The 24,879-nt window shown below is 42.9% G+C and overlaps 1 protein-coding gene and 2 long non-coding RNA genes across 3 annotated transcripts; 1 reads left to right on the top strand and 2 right to left on the bottom strand.

Moving 5' to 3' along the window:
* Positions 1-4,598: 4,598 nt before the first annotated feature.
* Positions 4,599-20,867, bottom strand: slc7a10a (solute carrier family 7 member 10a). Its single transcript, XM_052062526.1, has 11 exons — positions 20,635-20,867; positions 14,040-14,244; positions 13,026-13,177; positions 11,307-11,432; positions 11,014-11,167; positions 9,675-9,798; positions 7,778-7,881; positions 7,491-7,587; positions 7,245-7,394; positions 6,191-6,368; positions 4,599-6,122 (listed from the first exon to the last, which is right to left on the bottom strand). The coding sequence occupies exons 1-11, from the start codon at positions 20,735-20,737 to the stop codon at positions 6,025-6,027; spliced, it is 1,491 nt and encodes a 496-aa protein (XP_051918486.1). The 5' UTR covers positions 20,738-20,867; the 3' UTR covers positions 4,599-6,024.
* On the bottom strand, positions 8,491-9,668 carry LOC127598990 (uncharacterized). The gene is made up of 2 exons (XR_007961983.1): positions 9,213-9,668; positions 8,491-8,568 (listed from the first exon to the last, which is right to left on the bottom strand). It is a non-coding gene; the product is annotated as an uncharacterized LOC127598990 (long non-coding RNA).
* Positions 20,868-21,827: 960 nt separating the features above from the next.
* LOC127598977 (uncharacterized) lies at positions 21,828-24,140 on the top strand. Its single transcript, XR_007961967.1, has 4 exons — positions 21,828-22,224; positions 22,501-22,894; positions 23,420-23,534; positions 23,989-24,140. It is a non-coding gene; the product is annotated as an uncharacterized LOC127598977 (long non-coding RNA).
* The last annotated feature ends 739 nt before the right edge of the window (positions 24,141-24,879 follow it).

Here is a 24,879-nt window from a genome sequence, read left to right as displayed (position 1 = left end):
ATTCATTCATTCATCTTCCTAACCGCTTGATCCTCACTATGGTCGCGGGGGTGCTGGAGCCTATTCCAGCCGTCTCCGGGCAGTAGGCGGGGGACACCCTGAATCGGTTGCCAGCCAATCGCAGGGCACACAGAGACGAACAACCATTCGCACTCACACTCACACCTAGGGACAATTTAGAGTGTTCAACCAGCCTGCCACACATGTTTTTGGAATGTGGGAGGAAACCGGAGCACCCGGAGAAAACCCACGCAGGCCCGGGGAGAACATACAAACTCCACACAGGGAGGCCGGAGCTGGAATCGAACCCGGTACCTCTGCACTGTGAAGCCGACGTGCTAACCACTTCGCTACCGGGCCACCTAGTGAAAAACCAATGATGCTAAAAAACAAAAACTAAACAAAAAAAACTGGCGATGTACAGGTATGAGATTTGTATGTTTGTTTGTGAGCTAGCAGGCTACTTCCTGGTTCTACCATTTGCATTCTGGAACAGGGATGACTGTTATATTGTGACTCAAATGTCAAAAAGAGACCTTCCATAGTGCGTCATATTTTTGTTTGTACATTTGTTAGTTAAGTAGGTAGAGTGGTCCTACTTCCTGTTTTTGATGTGACAATTATGGAGCGGGTAGGCAGGCAGTTTTGTCAAGATTCAAAAACGTTGATCTGCGTATGTTCATTTGTATGTTAACATTTTGGAGTTAACATACAAATTCCTGGTACATGAATTCACACAACAAACTGGATTCTACTATTTTTGAATGGATGCAAAGTAGTAGAGTTAATTTGGTCGAAACCGCCATGAGTTTGGAAGTAGCATGCTATCTTGCTAGCAAACAAACAAAACCGACTTTACAATTTTTCGATGTTTAAGACAATGGAACTGTCACTCCACTCAAAATTACAAATGCTTAGAGTGACATTTTTCTATTCATCCACGAATGAGAAATTAGCCTGCTTTTGCTAGCAAACGTACAAAATAAAGTACGTCCAGCAATAATACACATACTGGACACTTTCTTGTAAATAGGAAAAACAACAAAGAAGCACTGTGTTTTTGTTTTTTTTTTAAGTAGTAAGCAGATTGATTTCTTCTTTCTGTTGATTTTACTACTTTTGTTTGCGGAATGTCTCTTTCGACATTTCAGCCACGATAGAGCTGCCACCTGCGTTCAAGAGTTGGCAACAAATGGCCGAGTCCTATTCCTCTCATCATCCATGATCCAGCAGTTTGCCGACTTGCTAAGAAACCATTTTTAAATGTACTGCAAGTGTGCTGTGTGTTTTTGACAAGTATACATTTAAGTATCTTAAATTGGCGTTAGCGCCGCTGCATTTTACGCGCTGTGCCAACATTAGGGATGCCTGCCATGTGCCATGATTTCTTACGCCTTGTCTCTATTTTAAGCTCTTTGCTGAGAAAAGCCATTTATTCAAAATACCTGACAACGAGTTTAGGTCCATGTACTAAGATGCTCTTTGTCCTCGCTAATCTCCGTTGTTTGCGTCAGCCACCTTGGGCTTTGTCCCCCGTGAATAGTGGGGGGTAACTGTATCCTAAAATTGTCCGACTCGTGAGCACCAAGGGCTTTCTAGGACATGGACATGATTAAACTGGTTAGAAAGGATAGCGAATTCATGCTCTAATGGCTTTCCATACTTTTTTATGTTTGCCTTGCTCATAGAGTAGTTTAAGTGATCCCAAAAATGCCTTAAATGATTCTTTTCCATGCTATTATCGCCGTAAAAGCAGGTAGGAGAGATGTAATCTCTCCACTCAGGGGGATGTATGCTTGCTATGTAAATAAGAGGTTGTAAATAAGTTATGCTGCATTCACCAAAAACTGGTAATTATCCTACGTTTTTTATTGTCTACGAGACAAAACATCGCAACACATACAAAAAATATAGATATTGTCTCCTGGTAAATGGTGGGAGAAATTATGTGCTCCAAAGGGGACTTAACTCATTCTGGCATGATGTTTTGAATTTCAAAAGCCCTTTTCCCAAAATGATTTTTTGGATTTTTATGGAATGCAGCACAAACTAACAGACTTGGAAATCTTGAGCAGCGTTAGCAAGCAGGTAAATGAACACTGCGATGTGTAGGAAGAGAATGTAACATGTATATATTTCTATATTTGGGCTGAAAGAGTAAACCTACAATGATTTTTATCATGGGCTTGTTGGATTGTTGTAAAAAGAAAACAATATTCGTTATTGTTGATTTGTTCCTGTGCCTGCGGCCAATAAAGTTTGAGCATTTTTCGCCTAAACTATGTTTTTACAGAATATTTTGAAAAATATTTTTGTATTAAGATATCCATTTGTCCCACACTGGGTAAACGAGGTTCTCAGGTTGCCTGCTTTTACACTTTTACTCAGGTTGCCTGCTTTTACACAAAAAACACCTGCTTTTACCTGCTTATCTGAACTGGGTTGCCAAATCATTCTGCTTTTGTCCTAATACACAGCAGATTTGCCCCTTGGTGTAGCGGCTGCAGAAAAAAAAAATATTAATACCTTAGATTAAATGTAACAACCAGTGGCGGACCCTCAGGGCCAGCAAGGCCTTCTCTGCTGGCCTAAACATTCATACAATAAGATAAATTTAATTCATGTTATTTTATTTTCATAAATATACAAACAAAATTATTCTCTGTATTCTTTATGTCATATTATTTCCACTTAGTCGAGTGGCTTTTAATGTTATTTTAAATAACATTGAGTAAACCTACAATGATTCAATAAATAACTTATTAATTATGGTAGAGTTTTTAACCAATCATATTTCAGCTAGCTTGAGTTGCCAGGTAAATTAAACTTGCTCGGGGCCTTCAGATTAACAGAGCAGCCCCCTGTGCGCTGTTAATGACGGGCATAGTCAGGTTGCAATAGCCAATCAGATCACGAGTCTGCGCCCCGGGGCCAGTTTGAATGCCTTACGTCGAGACTGGACGTGCGCGTTCGTGATTGGATTCGCGCCTGCCAGAGGGAGCTATCACTGCATTTTAACCTAAAACAGCCGAAGAAGAAGACGTTGCTCTGGTTGAAGAACTACTTTCCACACAATTTTCAACATGTGCCTTCCACGAAAAGTTGGATATTGTGCCAATAGGTCGCCCAACTCTTGCGCTAGCTACCCTGTCCCAGCAAGGAAAAGGGTTTGTCCGTCATTTTCAGACGAGCAATTATAAACGGTACCCGTGGCTCACAGCCCCTGAGAAACGCTGCAAATTGTACTGCTGGGAATGCCTATTGCTTGCAACGGACCGATTTGGTGTTTGGAGCCACACTGGATTTACCCATTTAAGTCGTTTTACCAAGGCAGCAAGGACACATCAGAGCACGGCTTGGCACTTACAAACTACAGTGCGTTTAAAAACGTTTGGGGACACTCGCGTAGGTGTGCAGCTCAGTGAACAGGCACTACATTGGTGAGTACATGAATTTTATTTTAAATTTCTCCATATCATTTTATTTCGTTGGTATTCAATTAATGGTTACGAAATAAAATGACAAAGATACAAAAATGTATCAAACAAATCTGCTCACCTGCAATTTATAATGACGCATTGTAGTCACCTTCGTGCACTAAAGTTCGTTCAATCTCAGCTGCTAAACATCGTCAGTTATTTGCTGTTGTATAGCCGATTCTCAAAATGCAAATGATCCGTTTACTTAATTTTCAAAGAATAGTTTGTTTTGTTATTGTTTGGTTGGTGTCTTATATGAAACTGCGACATTGCGCAATTTATTGGACAATTTATTGTTTAAGATCACACAGCGTAATTTGGGTGGCATTTTATTTAGTATTTTTAAATCATCTTTTTATTTTGAACAATATCTATAAATTTAGTTTCCTGCTCTTAATTGTGAACGCATACTTGATGGTTTTAAATGCTCCTGAAATTAAGTGCGGCTTGACGAGCCTATACTGTATTTGGTAATGTATGTGACGTCACTGAAGGCTTAAGGTTGAAATGCACGGCCCACCACTGGTAACAACACTGGTTAAGACGAACCCTTTGATAAAATTTATAGTAAAATCAATAAAAACGTGAACCGCTAACAGAGATAAATTTGTAGACTAGTTCATATGACTTGTCCAATACTAACTGTTTTGCGTCTCCATTTAAACTAGGAACTTCCAAAATTTTGAAGGGTCAAATGGAAAAATCAAAGCAGGCAAGCGTTGCATCTTTTATTCAACACTAAAGCAGCTCTAGTATATTTGCTTTTATATACAGTATACTGTATAGTTGGGGTGGTGTGGGGGGGGGGGGGACAGCCAGGTAATAAGGCAAAACAAAAATTATTTTTCAAGATTTTGGTGTGGCCCTTTCGAATGCTGACTGACTGGTTGAAAACAAGGAAGTCATCTAACTTTAGAGAGTCACAAGCCACATCGGATGATGTTCATGGAAGTTCATTTTAACCCCTGAATACAACAGAGGACTTTACGTTATGTGTTCTGGTGTTTTATGATAAATGTTCTGGGAACCGCGTTGTCACAGCCACAGCTTGAAGTGAGTGTTAGCGGTCTTGTGAAGCTAATTGTTCTCATTCCACACCATTTGAGACACACATTTGAATGGGCTCCTGGAAAGTTGCGATATTTAATGAGCTTTGCATTGCTATTGTTTATATTTTTATAAACATTTACAGAAGAAAACACAAACAAGCCATCAATGGTACAGGTTGTAAATTCATCAGCTGCATCCACCAAAATGTTTTTTTTTCCCAATTAAAAACTTGTTGGGGGGGACGGACACTTGGTCTGGTCTTGGTCTGACAAAAGGTTGGCGGTTTATATCGCTACCGTAATGTATCTTTGATGATGATGAGATGATATTATCAATCCTATTATTATTATAATACAAACAATGAAGCAACATGTACAATGTAGTGGCAGTATAATCACAATTAATACGAATTCAAAATATAAATATATAGATAGATGCACCAATTTGTTGTTTGCAGATCAACCAATCAGCAACAACATTTAAGAAATGTTTATCATTGTTTCCCTGGCATTTATACAAATATGACAATACACACACCAAACAAATGCTCATCAAAAAGGCACATTCGCATTTATGTAGCATAAAAGATAGCAGAGTTAACCAGGGGTGAATTTGAAAAACATCTTTAAAAAACATTTAAAATGGTTTCCCCCGAGAGTAGCAGCTGGTGGCGCTATCACGCCATGTCAGACTGAACCTCATGAAAGTCTTTTTACAGGAAACTGATTGTGACGTGGCAGCACGGTGGTCAACTGGTTAGCTTGTCGTCTTCACAGTGCAGAGGTGCAGTGTTTCGATTACCCTCTGGCCTTCCTTTGTGAAGTGTGCATGTTCTCCTTGTGCCTGCGTGGGTTTTCTCCGGGTACGCCGGTTTCCTACCACATGCCATTCACATGCATGACAGGCTAAAATTGTCCTTAGGTGTGAGTGTGAGCGGGAATGGTTGTTCATCTACGTGTGCCCTGTGATTGGTTGGCAGCCAGTTCAGGGTATATCCCGTCTACTGCCCAAAGACAGCCGTGATGGGCTCCAGCACACCCACGACCTTTGAGGATAAACGGATTAGAAAATGGATGGATGAATGATACATGAACTAAATCCTCCCTAACACATTTGCATGTCAAAGGGTGACTAAATAAAAATCCCCCAAAAGTCTTTGCATTATAATGTTTTTTTTAAAAAAGTTTCATAAAGTCTTAACGTTGTCTTGAATCTGTTTTCGATGAGTTAAAAGCTGTTTTAGTTTCGACACAAACGGCCAAATTGCATAGAAAAATTACGGTCAGCATCCCATCCATTGGGGGGCGCTCTTGTGCGTCAGAAAAACAGGAAGTGCTAGATGTGATACAAGATTGAGGTCCGCAGGTGCACGTTTTAACCTGTGGGTGGCACCATACACTTAGATTTTGTGTGTGTGTGGGTGCGCGCGTGTGCTTAAAGTCACATTTCAACAAGAGTGTATTTGTGAATTCTCCCATTAGGTGGCGACAAAGGCTCAGTCTGTGTTTTTGGACGACGTGAGAGCTTCGGCTTCGGGGTCCTCCTGAGGGAACATCACGTAACACACCTTCTGGCCCATGTAAGTCAGTTTCTCTGCGGGGAGATGAACACCATGAAGCACACACGCAGGTATGGACTTGACATGGCAGCCAAGCAGTCACCTGTGAATTTGTAAATCCACTTGGGTTTGTTCTTCCACCAGACGCCCACAAAGTAGACGGGCACGCCGGTGAGCATGATGACCATGCCCAGGCCACACACCACCGGCTCAGAGTACAGGCTGAAGCACAGCAACACCACCCAGAACAGCATGTAAGCGATGGGGATCAGCAGGTTCACCTGCAAACCACAGACAAAAACAAACAAACAGTTTTTTCTTTAGCTTTTGATGAATGATAAAGACCACTGTCCAGTGAAGCATAGCGCGAGGGACGGATTTCAGTCCCACTCAAGATCATGTAAAAAAAATGTACAAATAGTTTTACCCCTCACATTCTCCGAACACATTTAAACTTATGAAAACATAATTTTTCACATGGTAAATGTATTCAAACACACAATACATACATGCATACAAAATACATACAAACACAAAAAAATAATTGCTAGGATAAAATGTGGTTTGTAGTGTTAGTGTGCTGTACACACTTGTTTCTTTACGTGATGGGGAGTGGCGTGGTGTGAGCTTGTGTATAAAGGCTATTTTCACAGTAGAGCTCAGTTCCGATTTCAATGTATTTTTTTTTCCATTAAGTGTATCAGATTTTTTTTAAATTTTATGTTACCAGTACATTCCAATTTTTTGTCATCTTTAGTCAATGTCTCCATGAAATGAGGAGCTCAGGGAGTGTCACCTCTTTTCCCCAAAATATTTCTACCTCCTCCCACCTCATTACTCCCTCGATATGGGGTGATAAGATGAGCCCCTACACGGGGGACCATATTTACTTCCGTAAACACTGTGTCACTTTTTTTTTGTTGTCACTCAATGTTGTGCTTTGTGCGCATGCGTATCACATCACGGACATGCTCCATTTCCCACGATCACATCATCCTTATATGGGTAACTTTCTTTTCAATTTAGAAAGTGGTGAGATTGTTTTTCTTTATATTGTATTATGATAGACAATACCCAGTCGACTTTCTATTTATAGGTGAAACTTTTTGTTTTCTACCTTTGCAGTGACTTGAGTGAATTTTCAGGGGTCGTAGTACCTTGATTGGTCGCACCAGGTTTGGACTCTTCTTGCGGAGGTAGAGCAGGGCAGCGATGGTGACGCCGTACGACAGATAATTGATGAAGGACACGTAATTGATCAGATTGTGCGTCTCACCGATGCACAGGATGACGATGGTGGCGAAGCACTGCGGGACACCGGGCGAGATGATGCGTATTCACGTGCGTGTGTGCCTAATGATGCATCCTGTATTTTATTGTGGCAGGAAGTGCGAGTTACTCACGCAGACCATCAGGGCTGGAATGGGGGTGCAGTTCTTAAGGTGGATCATGGCCAGCAAGTAAGGTAGGTGACCCTCCCTGGCCCCTGAGAAACATAACCTATACACACACACACATACATATTTTATATCCACACACGCACAGATGGAGACAAATACAGTTGACCTCCACTAAGGCCAAACACTGCTAGTTTCACCATTACATACACATGCCACATACGTTCAATATAGCGTGTGACGTGTTTTTTGTCTGGTGGTACCTTGCCGGTGTGTTTATGTGTGCATTTTACCTGGAGGAGGTAAAGAGATAGCCGTTGATACCCCCAAAAGTGGACAAGGCCACGGAAATGGGCATCACCCAAGAGAACATGCCCAGCAGCTTTTCACCAAACGTCTGCAACGTGACACGATAGCAACATCAATAATAGACTTAATTTTGAGTACATGACCTGTCACAAAATGAAACGAAGGTCGTCCAAATATGAAATGTCTCACATTTAGCTGAGTTGACCAAAGGACTCAAGCATGTCTAAGTGGAGCAAGACACACTGCACTATTTTGATGTACAAAATGCCGTGCATGGAGGACCGCGATGAACCCAAAGTTCAAGGACAGCGATTTAGCAAAAACTGTGGCACAGTCACATGGAATGAATGAACGAATGAATTGGCCTATGTTTATTGCCGAGACAAACTGAAACCACGAGACCCGTTTCATCTTTTAACAGGAAATTGGGTCAAAAGGAAGTTGGGCATTGTGGGTGAAGTGTGGGGCCCATACTGTATTCATTCCACGAGGGAATATAGGGATAGCACGATAGATTCCCAATGCTAATTTTGGAAGCTTTTTTTTTTCTTGCCTACAGCTTCTCATGTCACCGGCTTGTGGTGATGAAATATTTTGAGAATTTTCCAGAAGTGAAAAAAAAAAAATCTTGCCCCAACACCAGTTTTATGGTCAACGGGAGATTAGATGGACAAGTCTATCATGATAAAATCCATGAAAAACTGTCAAGGACCCATACTTGTAATTCAAAAGGTCAGTTATTTTGCTTTGGGTTCGTACATGCATCCAACAGAGCCTGATGACAATAAAGCAGGCATGTCCAAAGTCCGGCCCGGAGGCCAAATCCGGCCCGCAGTCGAATTTCATCCGGCCCTCGGCCCCTGTCATAAAATCAGTGCCGTCTGGCCCGCAGGTTGGGCGCAATGGAACAACGTGTTGCATTGACTGAGGTCTCGTAGACTGGTGAGTGATGTTTCATAGAGTACTGCTTCCCTCTAGTGGCTAAATGAGTAATAGCATTCACTAAATGAGTAATAGCATTTAGACACTAGAGGGCATCACTCACGAGTTAACAAGACATCACTCCGTGTTTATATTGACTGATATGTCATATTTCAAATGATCCTTGCAGTTGTGGATATGTGTATTGCTTGTTCATTTCCCTGTTGTTCGAGTCAAAGGTTTTATCAATCAATTTGCACTCAGGAGACTTCTGTTTAAGAAAAAGTCAAGTGAATAAGCAGTTGCATGTGATATACCCGTTTCAAATGAACCAAAAGAAATTCTTAAGATTGTTGAAATTAAAATAAAAATGTGAAACAGACTGGCTTACTAAAATTTGTTGAACAATATTGTTGTTCAATGTAAAGAATGTCAGCCAAGGTCGGCCCCCGACATTTTACCACATAAAATCTGGCCCCCTTGGCAAAAAGTTTGGACACCCCTGCAATAAAGGGTAGCCCTCCACTATGAATGAAATTATGAGATTGAAATCACAATTCATAAAGTGATTATTCATTGGCTTCAAACTCGACTATTCAAAACTTTTCACATAGCCTCTTGCATGCCCGCAATTAAATCTTAAATGTCAAGTAATTGTCCAGCTCTGCTAAATGGCACTTTTTTTATTTTTTTCTTTCGCCGTCTAACGCGGGTACAGCATGACATACAGTAGAATATAGATGATTGATTTGGGCATACGCCACTTAAAAGGGATTGCGGCAGCCTGTTCACCACTGCTCACGAGTTCAGTTAGGTCGGCCTTTTGCGTTGACTGAAACCGAGAGCTTCGCCTAGTCAGCAACCGGAAAAATGAGCGTGCGCAACTCCCTTGACTTGCCACGCTTGTGCTTCCCATTAGCGCAAAGCCAACTCATGTGGGTGTTCGCTATAAATGCTTACCACCGCCACGGCATTGGACGCCAGCAGCTCCTCTGGGCTCATGGAAGTGAAATAGGCGATGTTGGTCATGGTGTACACCAGCGTCACCAAGGGGATGGAGATGTAGATAGCCCGGGGCAGGTTCCTAATTCAATGAAATGAAGGCACGGTTTCAATCAGATTCAATCTCTCAAATCATCTTCAAAGCCCTCCTCAAAACTCACTTGTATTCTTTGGCATTCGACTCAGCATGACTTAGATTTGTTCTTGATTTTACTGCTTGGTGCTTTCTACCGCCTTTATTACCGATTTGTCTTACTGTTTATTGTGTATGTTAAATCGCTCCGTGTACAGCACTTTGTATGCACCGATGGCTGTTCGAAAGTGCTCTAGAAATACTCTTGACTTGACTTGACTTGAATTCAAGGCAAAACCTGCTTGTTGTACGTCTGCCAAGATATCGCTTTAGGCTCGGCAGTGTTTGTGTAAGAATATTTTGCTTGCTTTGAGAATTTTCTTTTTTTTTTTAACCTTAATGTGGTATGAGTTTTGACTTCGGGACATGAGTGAGTTAATCTTAAGAGACAAACCATAATTCCATCAATGTAGATGTTACTGGTTTGCATAATATGATTTTGTAGTACACTATTTTTATTAGGAGTGAGCGATATATCTTAGGGGCGGCCCGGTAGTCCAGTGGTTAGCACGTTGGCTTCACAGTGCAGAGGTACCGGGTTCGATTCCAGCCCCGGCCTCCCTGTGTGGAGTTTGCATGTTCTCCCTGGGCCTGCGTGGGTTTTCTCCGGGTGCTCCGGTTTCCTCCCACATTCCAAAAACATGCGTGGTAGGCTGATTGAACACTCTAAATTGTCCCTAGGTGTGAGTGTGATTGCGAATGGTTGTTCGTTTCTGTGTGCCCTGCGATTGGCTGGCAACCGATTCAGGGTGTCCCCCGCCTACTGCCCGAAGACAGCTGGGATAGGCTCCAGCACCCACCGCGACCCTAGTGAGGATCAAGCGGCTCGGAAGATGAATGATGAACGATATGTCTTAAATATTCGAGCTGCCCGCGTGTCGCCGCTCTCCTGAGCATGACCCTCCCCTTTCAATATGTGTCCACGTCCTATTTCTGTCGCAACGCGCATCTCCGTTGGCTTCCTCCATCTATTTATGGATGAAGAAGTCATAAAATGCGACATCTTGTATGAGGCATAGTTCATGTCTTTGGGAGTGACATCGACATGTACTGCATACACAACCATCTCAATGTTTCGAGATTGTTGATGTTTTTTTTGTTTTTATGTCCAGTTTTGCAATGTTGTGAGCAGGGATGAAAGGCTTAAAACAAAAAAAGACATACTTGCGTGGCTCGACCACCTCCTCGGTGACATAGTTGAGGAAGTTCCAGCCACTGTAAGCGAAGGACGCTTGCAGAAAAGCCAGTGCGATCTCACCGACAGTCGGTTTCTGACTGAACTCGAAGGCCACACTGGGCACCAGAGCGTCGTAGTAGCCTGGAAACGATACATTCCATCACGATGGACACGTATGCGGGATTTCGCGTCAATGGGACACAGTGACAGCCGAAAAAGGTAGCGAAATGAAGTTTAGCGAACTTGACGGAAACGAGGATTTAAAATTTGGTACGGTTACCTCGGCCGATTTGAACCAGTCCCACAATGATGATGAGGCCTAGAGCCAGCAGTTTGGCCACCGTGAACACATCCTGGATCCGGGTGGCCCAGCGCACACTAGTGCAGTTCACCCAGGTCAATAACACTGCAACACAAGAACACATTTTTTTCCCCGAAATGATAAATAATCCAAACACCAAAGTTCGGTTAGTGTAGTTTCGTCAGTGGCCGAATGGTTGCAACTAGTCATGATCACATCACAAGAAAAGTGTGTAACCGTTTTGATTTTATAGCCCTTTAAAGACTCTTTCTCACATCGGCGCGTTCAAGAGCATCCATCACTGGGCAAAACTTTTCCTCTCACCACTCACACTGTTTCTGCTTGTGAATGTTTGGCTGCAGCTTTTCTGTGGAGCCAAATTCCCTCGCTGCTCACTGTACTTTCCTTTGCAAGTGGACTGAACCCTGCCAGTACTCCAATCATGTTCGAGTGATTTATTGAAGCACACTTTAGCAGGTCACATGACAACCTTATAAGCCCGTACTGTATAAGAAAATTGTATCTGCGCTACTTGCAAAAATACAATTCAGCCCCAACGCCAATGCTACACTTAAAGGTGAGTTCCTTCCATGGAATGTCGCCATTAAAGCCAGCGCTGAAGTAAAAAGAACTCCTGACCTATTTTTTTTTTCTTTCAAGTTGCCAACTGTAGACTTGTGTGAGCAGTTTCCATGAAAGACTTGGCATGCACTGCATTCCTGTGGTCAAAGTTGACACAAATTCAGGTGCCGCATTTCACGTACGGCAGCGTAACACCTTGACATCACAACCAAGCTGAGAGAGCCCCGTAACTCGGGACAGAATGCTTTGAAAAAAGCTTGACTGAATTGTCCAAAAAGACAAAAATGTTTGACAGAAAAAAATGCCTCCCCCCCCATCTCTCAAAAATAAAAATACAAAAACTATTAACGACAAAAATATTAGGGCGCAACTAAGATTATTTTGTTGCTGATTAATCCGTTGATTATTTTGTTGAATAATCTATTAAAATGAAATAATTTCCATACCTTGATTCAAAAACAGGACATTATTTCAAACTGACTGTCCAGAAAGTGCACAAAATTCATTGTGATTAAATTACCGGTTTGGTTCGTAACATATCAGAAAATCGCCCAAAATGCGAATTATTTTATTTTAAAAGCAGAAACACAAAGAAGTTGTTGAGAGGATGAAATTCTAACGTGGACAGTTTTAAATTAAACAAAGTTTCAAAATTATGTATTGATGATCAAAATAATGATCAATTAATTTGATCAGTAATGAGGTGTCGATTAATCAATTAATCACTGCACCTCTAGAAAAGATTTTTGACGTTACACGAAAATATCTGATGAGAACTCCTAAAATATTGTGAAATAATACAAAACTAAAACCAAATATTATTTGGAAAATATTTCAACAAATATATTGTGAAATATGAGAAAATATTATAAAAAAATCATGTCGTACAAATTGGATTAAAGCTATTAAATGAAAGAAATGAATGAAAAAAAATACTTCCTGAAAAATACACACGTGTGTCGAACCTCCTCCTCTTTATTGTCGAAGCATGCACCAGACGATAGAATCCGGCAGGCAGTTAGCACACGCACGCCACTAAATACACTTGTCCCCCTAATGGACATTTGAAACATGAACACAAATCCTCCGAAACGGGTACTTGTACGGGCTACTCACAGACGCAGGTAGTGGCCAGCAGCCTGGTGGCGGCGTACGGTGGCAGGCAGTTCTGGAAGGCGGGCTGCAGCACGTAGTTGGCAAAGGTGAGGGCGATGACGGCCAGCGTGGTTGGATACATGATCAGCACGGCGCTCCAGAGCAACAGAAAGCTGAGGCGCATACAACAAAACAAATTCCGTGGGTAGAACGATGAGGACGACGACAAAAAAAAACACCAACCTCAGTTCAGCAAGCATCAAACACCCTTCAAACTACTGGGTTAAAAACAACAAACATTGGGTTATTTTTAACGAGTATGCTCTAGAATAGCCCAATATGGGTTGTTTGTAAACATGTCGGGTTCATATTTGCAACCCAATATTAGGAAAAAAATGGGGTTATTTTCAATCCACATTGGGTTAATTCATTCATTCATTCATCTTCCGAGCCGCTTGATCCTCACTAGGGTCGCGGGGGGTGCTGGAGCCTATCCCAGCTGTCATCGGGCAGTAGGCGGGGGACACCCTGAATCGGTTGCCAGCCAATCGCAGGGCACACAGAAACGAACAACCATTCGCACTCACACTCACACCTAGGGACAATTTAGAGCGTTCAATCAGCCTGCCACGCATATTTTTGGAATGTGGGAGGAAAACGGAGCACCCGGAGAAAACCCACGCAGGCCCGGGGAGAACATGCAAACTCCACACAGGGAGGCCGGAGCTGGAATCGAACCCGGTACCTCTGCACTGTGCACTGTGAAGCCGACGTGCTAACCACTGGACTACCGGGCCGCCACATTGGGTTAATTTCAAAACCAAATACATAGAAGAACATTGTGTTATTTTTAACCCAGTTAAGAGTTTTGCTTTGGGTTTTTTTTTGCAAAGGAACAGCAACAAGAGGGGCAAGTTAACAGGAAGTAGGCGGACTTATAACTTGCACAATAACTGAAGACGGGCTTCAAAATTTGAGACCGACTTATGACATACAGTGTGAGTCTGATGCTTATTTTTGGTTTCATAATCCTACCCGATGAGCCCGCCAAAGATCTCCGTCACGTAGGAATAGTCTCCTCCCGACTTGGGGATGGTAACGCCCAGTTCGGCGTAGCACATGGAACCCAACACGCAGATCCCGCCTCCACACACCCACACGATAAGCGACAGTCCCACGGAGCCGGCATGCTCCAAGACGCCTTTGGGGGACACGAAGATGCCCGAGCCAATAATATTGCCTGAGGACAAGAGAGAGAGAGAGAGAGAGAGAGAGTCATGCTAACACGAATAACAACAAAGATATTGATTGATACATAAAATTACACATACATACATAATGTGGAATGGAACATACATTTTTAAATTTCATTCATTTTAACCACTTATCTTGTTATTTCATGGTAAGTGTTATGGAAAGCACTTTGCGACAGCTGCAGCTGTTGCCAAAGAGCTCTATAACCAAAGTTGTACTTCTTTCATGCCAAAAAGTTCTGAAATATTCATTCAAAATTTACTTGTTTCACATTAGAATTAGTGCTCATTCATTTACCAATGATTTCATTAGAAAATACATGTCAAACATTCATTCATTCATTCATCTTCCTAACCGCTTGATCCTCACTAGGGTCGCGGGGGGTGCTGGAGCCTATCCCAGCTGTCTCCGGGCAGTAGGCGGGGGACACCCTGAATCGGTTGCCAGCCAATCGCAGGGCACACATAGACGAACAACCATCCACGCTCACACTCACACCTCGGGACAATTTAGAGTGTTCAATCAGCCTGCCACGCATGTTTTTGGAATATGGGAGGAAACCGGAGCACCCGGAGAAAACCCACGCAGGCAAACATATTTACAGTATTTTTTTTAATCATAATTGAAATTGTGATGAACTAATTACTTAAAATAAATGTAAAATGTTTAGAATAAGGCGGCCCGGTAGTCCAGTGGTTAGCACGTCGGGTTCACAGTGCAGAGGTACCGGGTTCGATTCCAGCTCCGGCCTCCCTGTGTGGAGTTTGCATGTTCTCCCCGGGCCTGCATGGGTTTTCTCCGGGTGCTCCGGTTTCCTCCCACATTCCAAAAACATGCGTGGCAGGCTGATTGAACACTCTAAATTGGCCCTAGGTGTGAGTGTGAGTGGTTGTTCGTTTCTGTGTGCCCTGCGATTGGCTGGCAACCGATTCAGGGTGTCCCCCGTCTACTGCCCGGAGACGGCTGGGATAGGCTCCAGCACCCCCCGTGACCCTAGTGAGGATCAAGCGGTTAGGAAGATGAATAAATGTTTAGAATAAATGATTTCACTCATGCTTTTGAGCATTTACGGTAAATCAATTTACCAATTTTTTAATGTGATAACCTAATTAAAAAAAAAAAAGGAGACATTTTGAATGATTAATTTTGGGGTGTGCGGTACAGTTAAATACAGGAGGCTTGCTGAAGTAAATCCTCTATGGGCCGGATTACGCGTCCCTTGCCAGTCGAAGGAGTTCCTGGGTCTCAATGGGGGTTGAACAGCCATGTTTTGCTTTCAGCATAGTAATGCAGTTCACTCTAACGCACAACCAATGGAGGGGGTTCGATTTATGACCTCCCCTCTCTTTGACTCCCTCCCCATCCTTCTTGAGGCCTCGGAAATCGAGATCACCGTCACTTGCTCCACCCTATGGGACGCTTTTCAGGCTTGATTTCATTTCCCACCAGTCGTCCACCCGTGACACTTTCTCACGCCCCTTTCATTGACCGTAATGCGGGAAACATTGCGCCGGCGATGTCGATGCATCACGGCTAACGGGGTCAAGTGTTGAGGTGGGCGGGACAAACAAATTAGCACTTGGTTAGCGGATGCCGCTATTGTGACGCCGGCGAGGGCGCTCGTACAGAACGCCATCGTTTCCCATGCATGGTAAATCGCGTAAAATCGATTCATTATCTGTTACAGTGATGGGGGGGGGGGGGGGGGGGGGTGGAGCTACGGGATTTAACAGGTGCAGCAGCAGTCATCGTATTACGAGTTTTGGATCTTTGCCGGGTCTTGCAGATCAAGTCACTGTTGCATAACATTTTCAGAAATAGTCAAAGGATTGAATTGATTGTGTGATTTTACTCGTGGTGGGTGGGCAGGCGCTGTCGACGCACGATGACTTGCGCACAAACCGTCGCGAGGGCAATGATGGAAAAACGGCCCCCTTAAAGTGTACTGTACGGAGCAACTAGAGACTTTCCTCCATTTTTTGTTCTATGCTTGTCGTGACCTTTTATCAGGTTGGCCACCTTGGCGGCACACTCCAAGCTGCTGCTTTTGTTCCCTTGACGTCTTACGGCTTTCTCAATGGAAGAGCTACCTTGGTAACCGTAACCAGTATTTGTCCCTCTGGGGTCCGTGATAAGGCATCCTGTCGGGAGCTTCGTGTGCTATTTTTACTAAAGTAGAGACGCCTTTTCCATATAAATGTCCTAATCTGTTCCAAAACCCCCCAAAATTCAGACATAATTTTTGTTTAAGGCATAAAAATGCATCAAAATATGTAACAAATACATGTGCAATTAGATTGTTGCACAATAATTTTGTTTATTGTACATAATGTTAAAAAAATAATAATAATAATAGAGCACAGAATAAAAATGATGCCCATTTAACATTTGACTGCGTCCTCGTCGTTTTTTTTGCCCTCTTTAGTTCATGTTCTCTCTCAGAAGTGGTTTTTGCCTGGTGTTTTGTAAAGAACTGATCCAAGGAGGTTTGCTTTTGTCGGCTTTGAACAACCCTTTGAAGATGTCCAAAGCAAACATCAGCATTTACATAAAACTATCGGAACGCCTTGTGGCTCGAGGCGGGAATAATAAGATAAGATATCCTTTATTCGTCCCACACTGGGGAAATTTACAGCCTCCAGCAGCAAGAATGTATGTAGAAAGAAGAAAGGAGAAAGAGAAAAAAAACAACAAACATCTTTCCATTAAATACAATATGAACACAAATGGATAAATCGCAGTACTATTTACAATTTTCCTTCACATCATTTAATTATTATTATTATTAATGTTGTTATTTTTTATTCATCAGCCTGACAGCAGTCGGGAGGAACGAGCGTCGGTATCTCTCCTTCTTGCAGCGCGGGTGTAACAGTCTCTGGCTGAAGGGGCTACCAAGTGCTGTCAGGGCGGGCTGGAGGGGGTGGGAGGGACTGGCCATCATAGCTTTTAGCTTAGTTAGCATCCTTCTGTTGCCCACCTCCTCCAGAGTGTCAAGGGAGCAGCCCAGGACAGAACTGGCCTGACTGAAATGACGAGGACGCTGCACAGGCCCATCCATATCTATCTATCTACATGCATAGTCACATACAGTAGAAGTCCCTTTTAGCCAATGGGATGCCAGCAAAATGCTCGGAAATAGCCAATGGCAGAGCAGCTATAATTATGTCGCGTTGAGGAAACTCGGAGCTGCGAGGAGCAGCCCAAACTGTATTTTCACCTTTCGTATCTTGAAATTTCGTTCATAACAAGAGGCGACATTTTCTTGAGACGTTTCATAACTTGAAAATTCCTATGAAGAGACGTTCGTAAATTTCACTTTCACGTGGATGTGGAATTTTCACAGCATCTCATCTGTAGAGGCACGCAATGGCCGCCTCATCATCATACATCATCCCCCCCCCCCCCCCCCCCCGGCCCGCCGCCACCACCACCACCACCCTGCACTTCCGCTATGTTCTCAGCATCTCCGAGGTTCTCCGCTAATGATGTGGTGTGAGCAGAGAGAAGCATTCATGGCTGTCACGTTCACTTGTGGAGGCTGTGTGAGATGTTGCGTAACAGCCGTGTTGTCATTGTTATGTCATAAGATAACACCCAAAAGCCCCCACCTCCCCATACCTCCATCCCCAGGCATCCTTCTCATAAAAACCACCCTCATTTCGCCATTTCATAATTTTACCGCGCTCATCACATTTGTCATTGTCTATGTCACCAAACCAGTAGTGAGGAGTCCGGGCATAAAACCAACCCCCACTCCGCACCCTTCCCCACAATAGCCTCGGGAGAAATGGTGGTTTAGTTGTATTTCTGGTTTCGGAATATGCTTCATTGAAATGAAATGAGTCTACAGTGAAACCCGCACATTATTTGAGATTTGGCATTTGCAAATTCACATGTTAAATTTTTTTAAGTGTGTGGTGGGCGGGGGGGGGGGGGTATATCACAGTACACAGCACAGGCGTGATTTTATTTATTTATGTTTAACTCAGTCTTGTGATGTCCCATGACCTGCAGGGTGAAGATCAAAAGCCACTTTCAAGCTGCGGCCAGTTTGTACGAAAACATACTCCCAAGTTTTTGGCATGTGGGATGAAGCTAGAATATTTAAAGACAACCCATGCAAGCACGCGGGGAAAATATGTAAAACCCAGAATGGAGGGCCAAGAATCAACTGTGCGTCGGACATGCTCACCACCAGGGCAACATATCACTCGTGAAAATGCAATCCACGTTTTTACAGACTGTAGGAGGGGTGTTCCGTTCTTGGATTCTTCTAATTCATCGTCCACAAATGTAATACTAATCGGAATACTGTGATTTGATTCATGGGGGTGGGGGGGGCGTACATAAAGCATATTTTTGCAAGGAAAGTTTTTATTTTGGCTTCTCATTTAAGGTTTAGTTGTTATGACTTTTAAACCAAAATCAAGCATGACTTCTTTGTTGCACCCGATCCAAAATAGCCATGGCTGCTCCAGCGGCAACCCAATGCTGATGCTAACAGGCCTAGCTAGCACGTGAGCCAGTGGTTGCGTGTAACTTCGCTCAAGAAAACTGACACCATTGTTCCAGCTCCCCCAACATGACGCCGCGGCCCCCCATCGTAGGCCTCCCTCCACTCATACCAGCTAATGTTGCAGCTAAAAGGGAACTCATGGAATGGAGTCATGTGAGCGCGCTGGCTTCGCTGATGTATTTACAGTTGTCGGTTATCCCGAGGGGCAGTCAAGGCAGCACGGGTGAAGACCCCCGGTGTTTATGCTAGACCTGATATGTGAGTGTGTAAAAGTGTGTGTGTGTGTTTTTATACTTACTATTTGTATATGACAGTTAAGGGTGATTTGTTTTTATGCTTTACAAATAGTGGCTGCGAGCACATTTTTACAGTTCTAACAGTTCAAGGTCAGAGAGAGCATTATTTTCATGCCTTTCTATTTGCGGTGGTTCATTGATTAATACTGTTTTACCATTGGTACTTTACTTTCGTATCAATCACAGGATAACTTATTTTTATTCATCTCCCAAGCCGCTTGATCCTCACTAGGGTCGCGGGGGGTGCTGGAGCCTATCCCAGCTGTCTTCGGGCATTAGGCGGGGGACACCCTGAATTGGTTGCCAGCCAATCACAGGGCACACAGAGACGAACAACCATCCACGCTCACACTCACACCTAGGGACAATTTTAGAGTGTTCAATCAGCCTCCCGTGCATGTTTTTGGAATGTGGGAGGAAACCGGAGCACCCGGAGAAAACCCACGCAGGCCCGGGGAGAACATGCAAACTCCACACAGGGAGGCCGGAGCTGGAATCGAACCCGGTACCTCTGCACTGTGAAGCCGACGTGCTAACCACTGGACTACCAGGCCGCCCTTAACTTATTTTTATGTTTGTCAAAATTAAGTTTTTTTTTTACTTATCACACTGTCAATATTAACAGCAGTTAATCTCCGTTTACACTTGAATGAAAGTTCAAGTTGAGACAAAGCGTTTTGTTGATTTACCCTTTACTGTTGGCGGTGTTCTCTTATTTTTACACTTGTATGACTCAAGCATGCTAAAATGTGACTTGAAACCTTCACTGGTATGATTGATAAAGTTATGTTGGGGTCCTCCCCGCCCCCTCCCCTTCCCAGAGCCCTGAATTAGATGAAGTCTACAATGTTTCCATGAAATCTCTCCGTGGATAAAATTCGAGTAGCGGTGCATTCAATCTATGCGCTCACGCTGGAGTCACATTACCCGGATTGCCCCTTTCGTGCTCCTGTTTCATTCACGTGCTGTATGATGGCATCTGTGTTTAAAGAGGCTGCAAAACAAGCCCCTTAGCTGATGTTCGATCGGGATACTCTGCTTCACTTCCACGTGGATTAAAGTAAAGGAGCTCACCGATATAACTGCGGCGAGCGAGTCAAGTCTGGACGCACTCATACAAAGGCACGCGCGCGCGCGCGCGCACCCGCACTGTAATACAATCCGCGTGAAGTATAACGCAACCTCGAGGAAGCCAGCCATTTCCTGCACTTAAAACATCCACTCTGTGATCTGCAAATGCAGATGCCGCCGGTGGGGCTCAAAACCCCAGGAACTTAGCCACCATCTGGAGTAGTCCATGCAGTTGTGCTGTACGCGTCTTTCCAGTTCAACAGAAGCAAGCCACGTCGGCAACCACTGATGCAACAGTTTTCCACCCAGAAAAAAAAGAAGTGTAGTAGTAACAGCATCCCGCCAGACATCACTACTGAATGCCAGATTGTGCGTAAAATATGATTTTGGTGCGTAGCTCTGATTTGAGTGCTCCCCAAAAGCAACTGGAACTTTGTATTATTCACGTTTGGAACACGGACTGATTGAGCAAGTCGTGTCAGAAACTCACCGATGATGATGGCGCACGCGCTCAAAAGTCCGATTTCCTTCTTCAATGTCACCCTATCGTCCTTATTTTTGTCCTTCTTCTTCCTCTTCGCCTCGTCCGCCATCGTCTCTGGTGCCGCTCCACGTCCAGCGGGGGCTCCGGGAGTGTCGACTTCCAAGCGCGTCGTAGCGAGGAGCGCTCCCGAAGCCTGCGGCGGGGGACAGCCTTTATTAATACGATACACACACGAACACACACGCGCACACATTACGCGTCGCGATGGAAGAGGCAAGCGCATGCGCAGCGCCCACCTTCCTCAGGTGGATCGTGTTGCGTCACGTGATCTTGATTTACATCACCCAAAAAACCCACCTGGTTAAAGGTATTATAATCATGATCCAGAATAATTCTTTTATGAATAATTCCAGAATTATTATTTTATGTTCACATTACAGTAAAATCCACAGTGATAGGCTGTAAAAATACATGAATGCAATTCATTTCAAATTTAATTTTGAGGTGATGTGCGGGCAGAACCTACGGTGGCCCTGATGGCTGAATTGATTTGCCAAATTTACAGTTTTATCTGTAAAATGAGTTCATTCATTTACAACTCAATATATTCACATTTCAAATCAACATTTCACATTTCAATTGATTAATTAAACAATTAATTAAGAATTAATTAATCAAACGATTAATCCATTCCAGCGCTCTCCAAAATCACAACCATTTGCTTGTTATCTCTAATAAAGACATAGTGAGAATGTTAAATTATAAGCTGGTGCTAGTATGGCGCTAGTATAGCGTGGCATTACTGTATGATGAAAAAAGCTGAAATGAAATGTCCGGTTCGTCTTCGTATGAGCTGCTTGATGCTAATTTTGGCTTACTATAGCTTCTTTCTAGTGTCTTGTATTTGTGTGTGTTTTTTTTAAACATTCAGGAAACATTTGAGTGTTTGTCAGTGATGAATTAAATGTGAAAAAGTGTTTTTTTTAAATTATTTTCGTTATTGTTATTGAAAGCATTCAAGTTGGTAATTTTAAATTTTTTTGTTGAACTAATGCAAATAAAACATTCGGAAGTTGTTTAGCTGTCAGCTATTCACTGTTTTCTGGTGATGTCTTATAGGTTTTTACTATTGTATTGCTTGCTTTTGTTTTGGTCATTTTTTTAAGCCATCCAAAATTATGGCCCAGTTTTGTCAACCAAAGCACTTGCTACAGTCACATATTTTTCAAATATATCTTTTTATCATACAAAACTATGGTATCTCAATTGAAATGACGATACAACAACAAACGCGGTCATGCTGTACTGTCCCAAAAAAGGGTGCAACCTATTCTGTGTTAATGTGACCAACTAAAAAAGCTGGTTGCACCAGTGCTACCAGTCCAAACGTTACTGTAGAGCCGTGTTCATAGATACTTTCTGTGAATACATTTTGTTAAACTCAACACTTTTTTGTTTTTTTTACACTCACCTGCAGTCTCATCACACTGATTGGAATTGAAGTTGGCCAACTCCCAACTCCCATTAGCTCTCGGAGATATCATTAGCCTGCGGGTTCACATACTCTTTCCACTCTGCACGGTGAAAGTGTACAAGGTGAGAAATATAGAAACATCGTCATTGCTTGTGTCTTAGTTGGTTACCTGTTGGTGTGACTTCAATGAAGATGAGATTTCATTTTATGACCAATTTAAGCAGAACTCCAGATCAGTCCACATGGATCACATACTTTGTTGGCCTATACATTATTAATTATCCAACACACTTTTATTTCACCCAAAAAATATATATAAAATTCACTTTTGCCCTGCCTGTGATAGATACTATGTGCAAATAATAAAGCTCCCAGTTTACAATACTTTGTCAATGGAGGTCACATGGCGGGACGAGAGAGAAGGAACAAGTTTGTGCCGTGTCAGCATTCTGGGCACAAAGCGACCCCTTCCTGTTGTTCTCGCTAAGGTGACACAAGGATTTGAAGGTGGAGAAACATTTCCAAAAGCTGTGTTTGTGTAACTTCATCACACACGCACAATACAGTTCAAGGAATTAAACGGCTAAGTTGCATCTGGCAAATTCTAACAAGCGCACAATTAACTTGCAGGGTCACCCTCCTCAGACAGGAAACTCCCCTTCCCCCTGACATAAAGAGGGGAAGGCGGGGGCAACGGGAACACTGGGCTTCAGTGTGACAGTGAGATGGCACGAGGGAGAGGAGGAAGGACGAAGCCACCAAATGTAGCGTCAGCTTCTACATTCACAACATGTAAGTAAATAATATCGCAAAAGACTCCAAATGAGAAGATGCCACCACGTAGCCTGTTTGAGACCTGGAACAGTCACTGAATTGAGAGTCACCATTGAATGTGAGTGCATGTAAATAAGGGATTCATTTCATTCTTTGTAAAAGTATTTTATTTTTGATTTTTTAACTGTGCTTCTCAATTATTGTACATTCCACCCCTCCAAGGAATAAGAAAACATTTCATGTCGCCTAGCAACTCTTCACCACAACTATAAAGAATATCATTCCAAAGACAATATTTGTACACCTCTGCGTATCATTGTATCCTTGTTAAAAATTAAAGAAAAATAAAATTAAAAAAGAAAGAAATATAGACCATTTTACCTGGAAATAAATAAAACAAATAAATGAGAGCACCACTGCCATCTACTGCTGTGGATGTGCAATTACACTTTATTCAAGCACAAAAAAGAAGCATGTCACACTATTTGAGCAGGACTAATTGAAACCCCCTTTTTTACTCTTAATAATGATGAAACCGCACAGAAATGTGGAGTTGTCTCAACACCTGCATCCCCCACGGGGATGACGTCCCTGATCCGGGGGTCCTGATGTACCAACTTGAACCTTCAAATGTCAAATGAACAGGGATGAATCCATGGTATTCGGCTATTGAATGAACAGTATTTGCTAATTCCGCTGTGCAAGAACAATGTGACTGAATTAGCTTTTCTAATCTGACACAAATATGCACTGATGAAGTCAGTTGTGTGTGTTTGTGTGTGCATGTGTGTGTGTGTGTTTGCATGTGCGGGTGTGTGTGGGTGCATTCCTGTATGCGTACGAGCCAATACGGTGTTTCTAGCTGAACTCACATTTTTTTCGTTCTACGACACACGCCGTTTCGAATGATCAATTTTCCACCTTCCAAAAAGCCGACAACCGATTTGTTGTACTTTTGTAAAAAGAAAACAAACTGTATTGATGTTGCACTTTGCCAAAAAGAAGAGAAACTGGATGTCACACTTTCTTGAAAAGATGAGGAATTTATCAATGTTGCTATTTGCTAAAAAGGAGACACGTTAGTGATGTTATGCATACTGTATCAATTTCAGAAGAGGACAAGCGGTTGACATCGCCGTTATTCAAGGAAAGCATGCTGTAGATGTCGCACTTTCCTAAAAAGAAGACACAATTTTGATGATACACTTTAGACAGAAGACGTCATTGAAGACAAGCTGTTGATGGGGCAGTTCACTAAAACTGAGGCATTCATTCATTCATTCATCTTCCGAGCCGCTTGATCCTCACTAGGGTCGCGGTGGGTGCCGGAGCCTATCCCAGCTGTCTTCGGGCAGTAGGCGGGGGACACCCTGAATCGGTTGCCAGCCAATCGCAGGGCACACAGAAACGAACAACCATTCGCACTCACACTCACACCTAGGGACAATTTAGAGTGTTCAATCAGCCTGCCACGCATCTTTTTGGAATTTGGGAGGAAACCGGAGCACCCGGAGAAAACCCACGCAGGCCCGGGGCGAACAAAACTGAGGCATATTATTGATATTTAACTTTGAGAGAAAGGAGACATGGTAGTGAAGTTGCACTTTCCTAAAAAGAAGCGATGAAGAGAAGTGCATGTTTTTCCCATGCAGTGAAAGTGGTTAATTGGACTGCATTTGCTTTTGTGCATGCAGTTGTCATGTTTCTCATCAAACTCTTGACCGTGTACCTCAGAATCAGAATCAGAATCATCTTTATTTACCTGTAAGCATTTGTCGTTGTATTTAAAAATGTAATAGGCTCCTATGCCCATGTTTTCGCAGGGTTTTTTGTTTTGTTTTGTTTTTCACTTCAAATCCTCTCCGCTACAGCATCTTCAAAGTGTGACTAGTTTGACTTCATTTTACTTTGTTGTATGAGTTAGCATACGCCTCATTCACACAACTCTGGAGAAATTCTTCAGAGGAGGCGAGAGAGGGCAGACCATCGTTCCTGACTCTCCG

The sequence above is a fragment of the Hippocampus zosterae genome, chromosome 4, assembly GCF_025434085.1.
Source record: "Hippocampus zosterae strain Florida chromosome 4, ASM2543408v3, whole genome shotgun sequence".
Lineage (NCBI taxonomy): Eukaryota > Metazoa > Chordata > Actinopteri > Syngnathiformes > Syngnathidae > Hippocampus > Hippocampus zosterae.
This window is presented reverse-complemented; position numbering and strand designations above follow the sequence as displayed.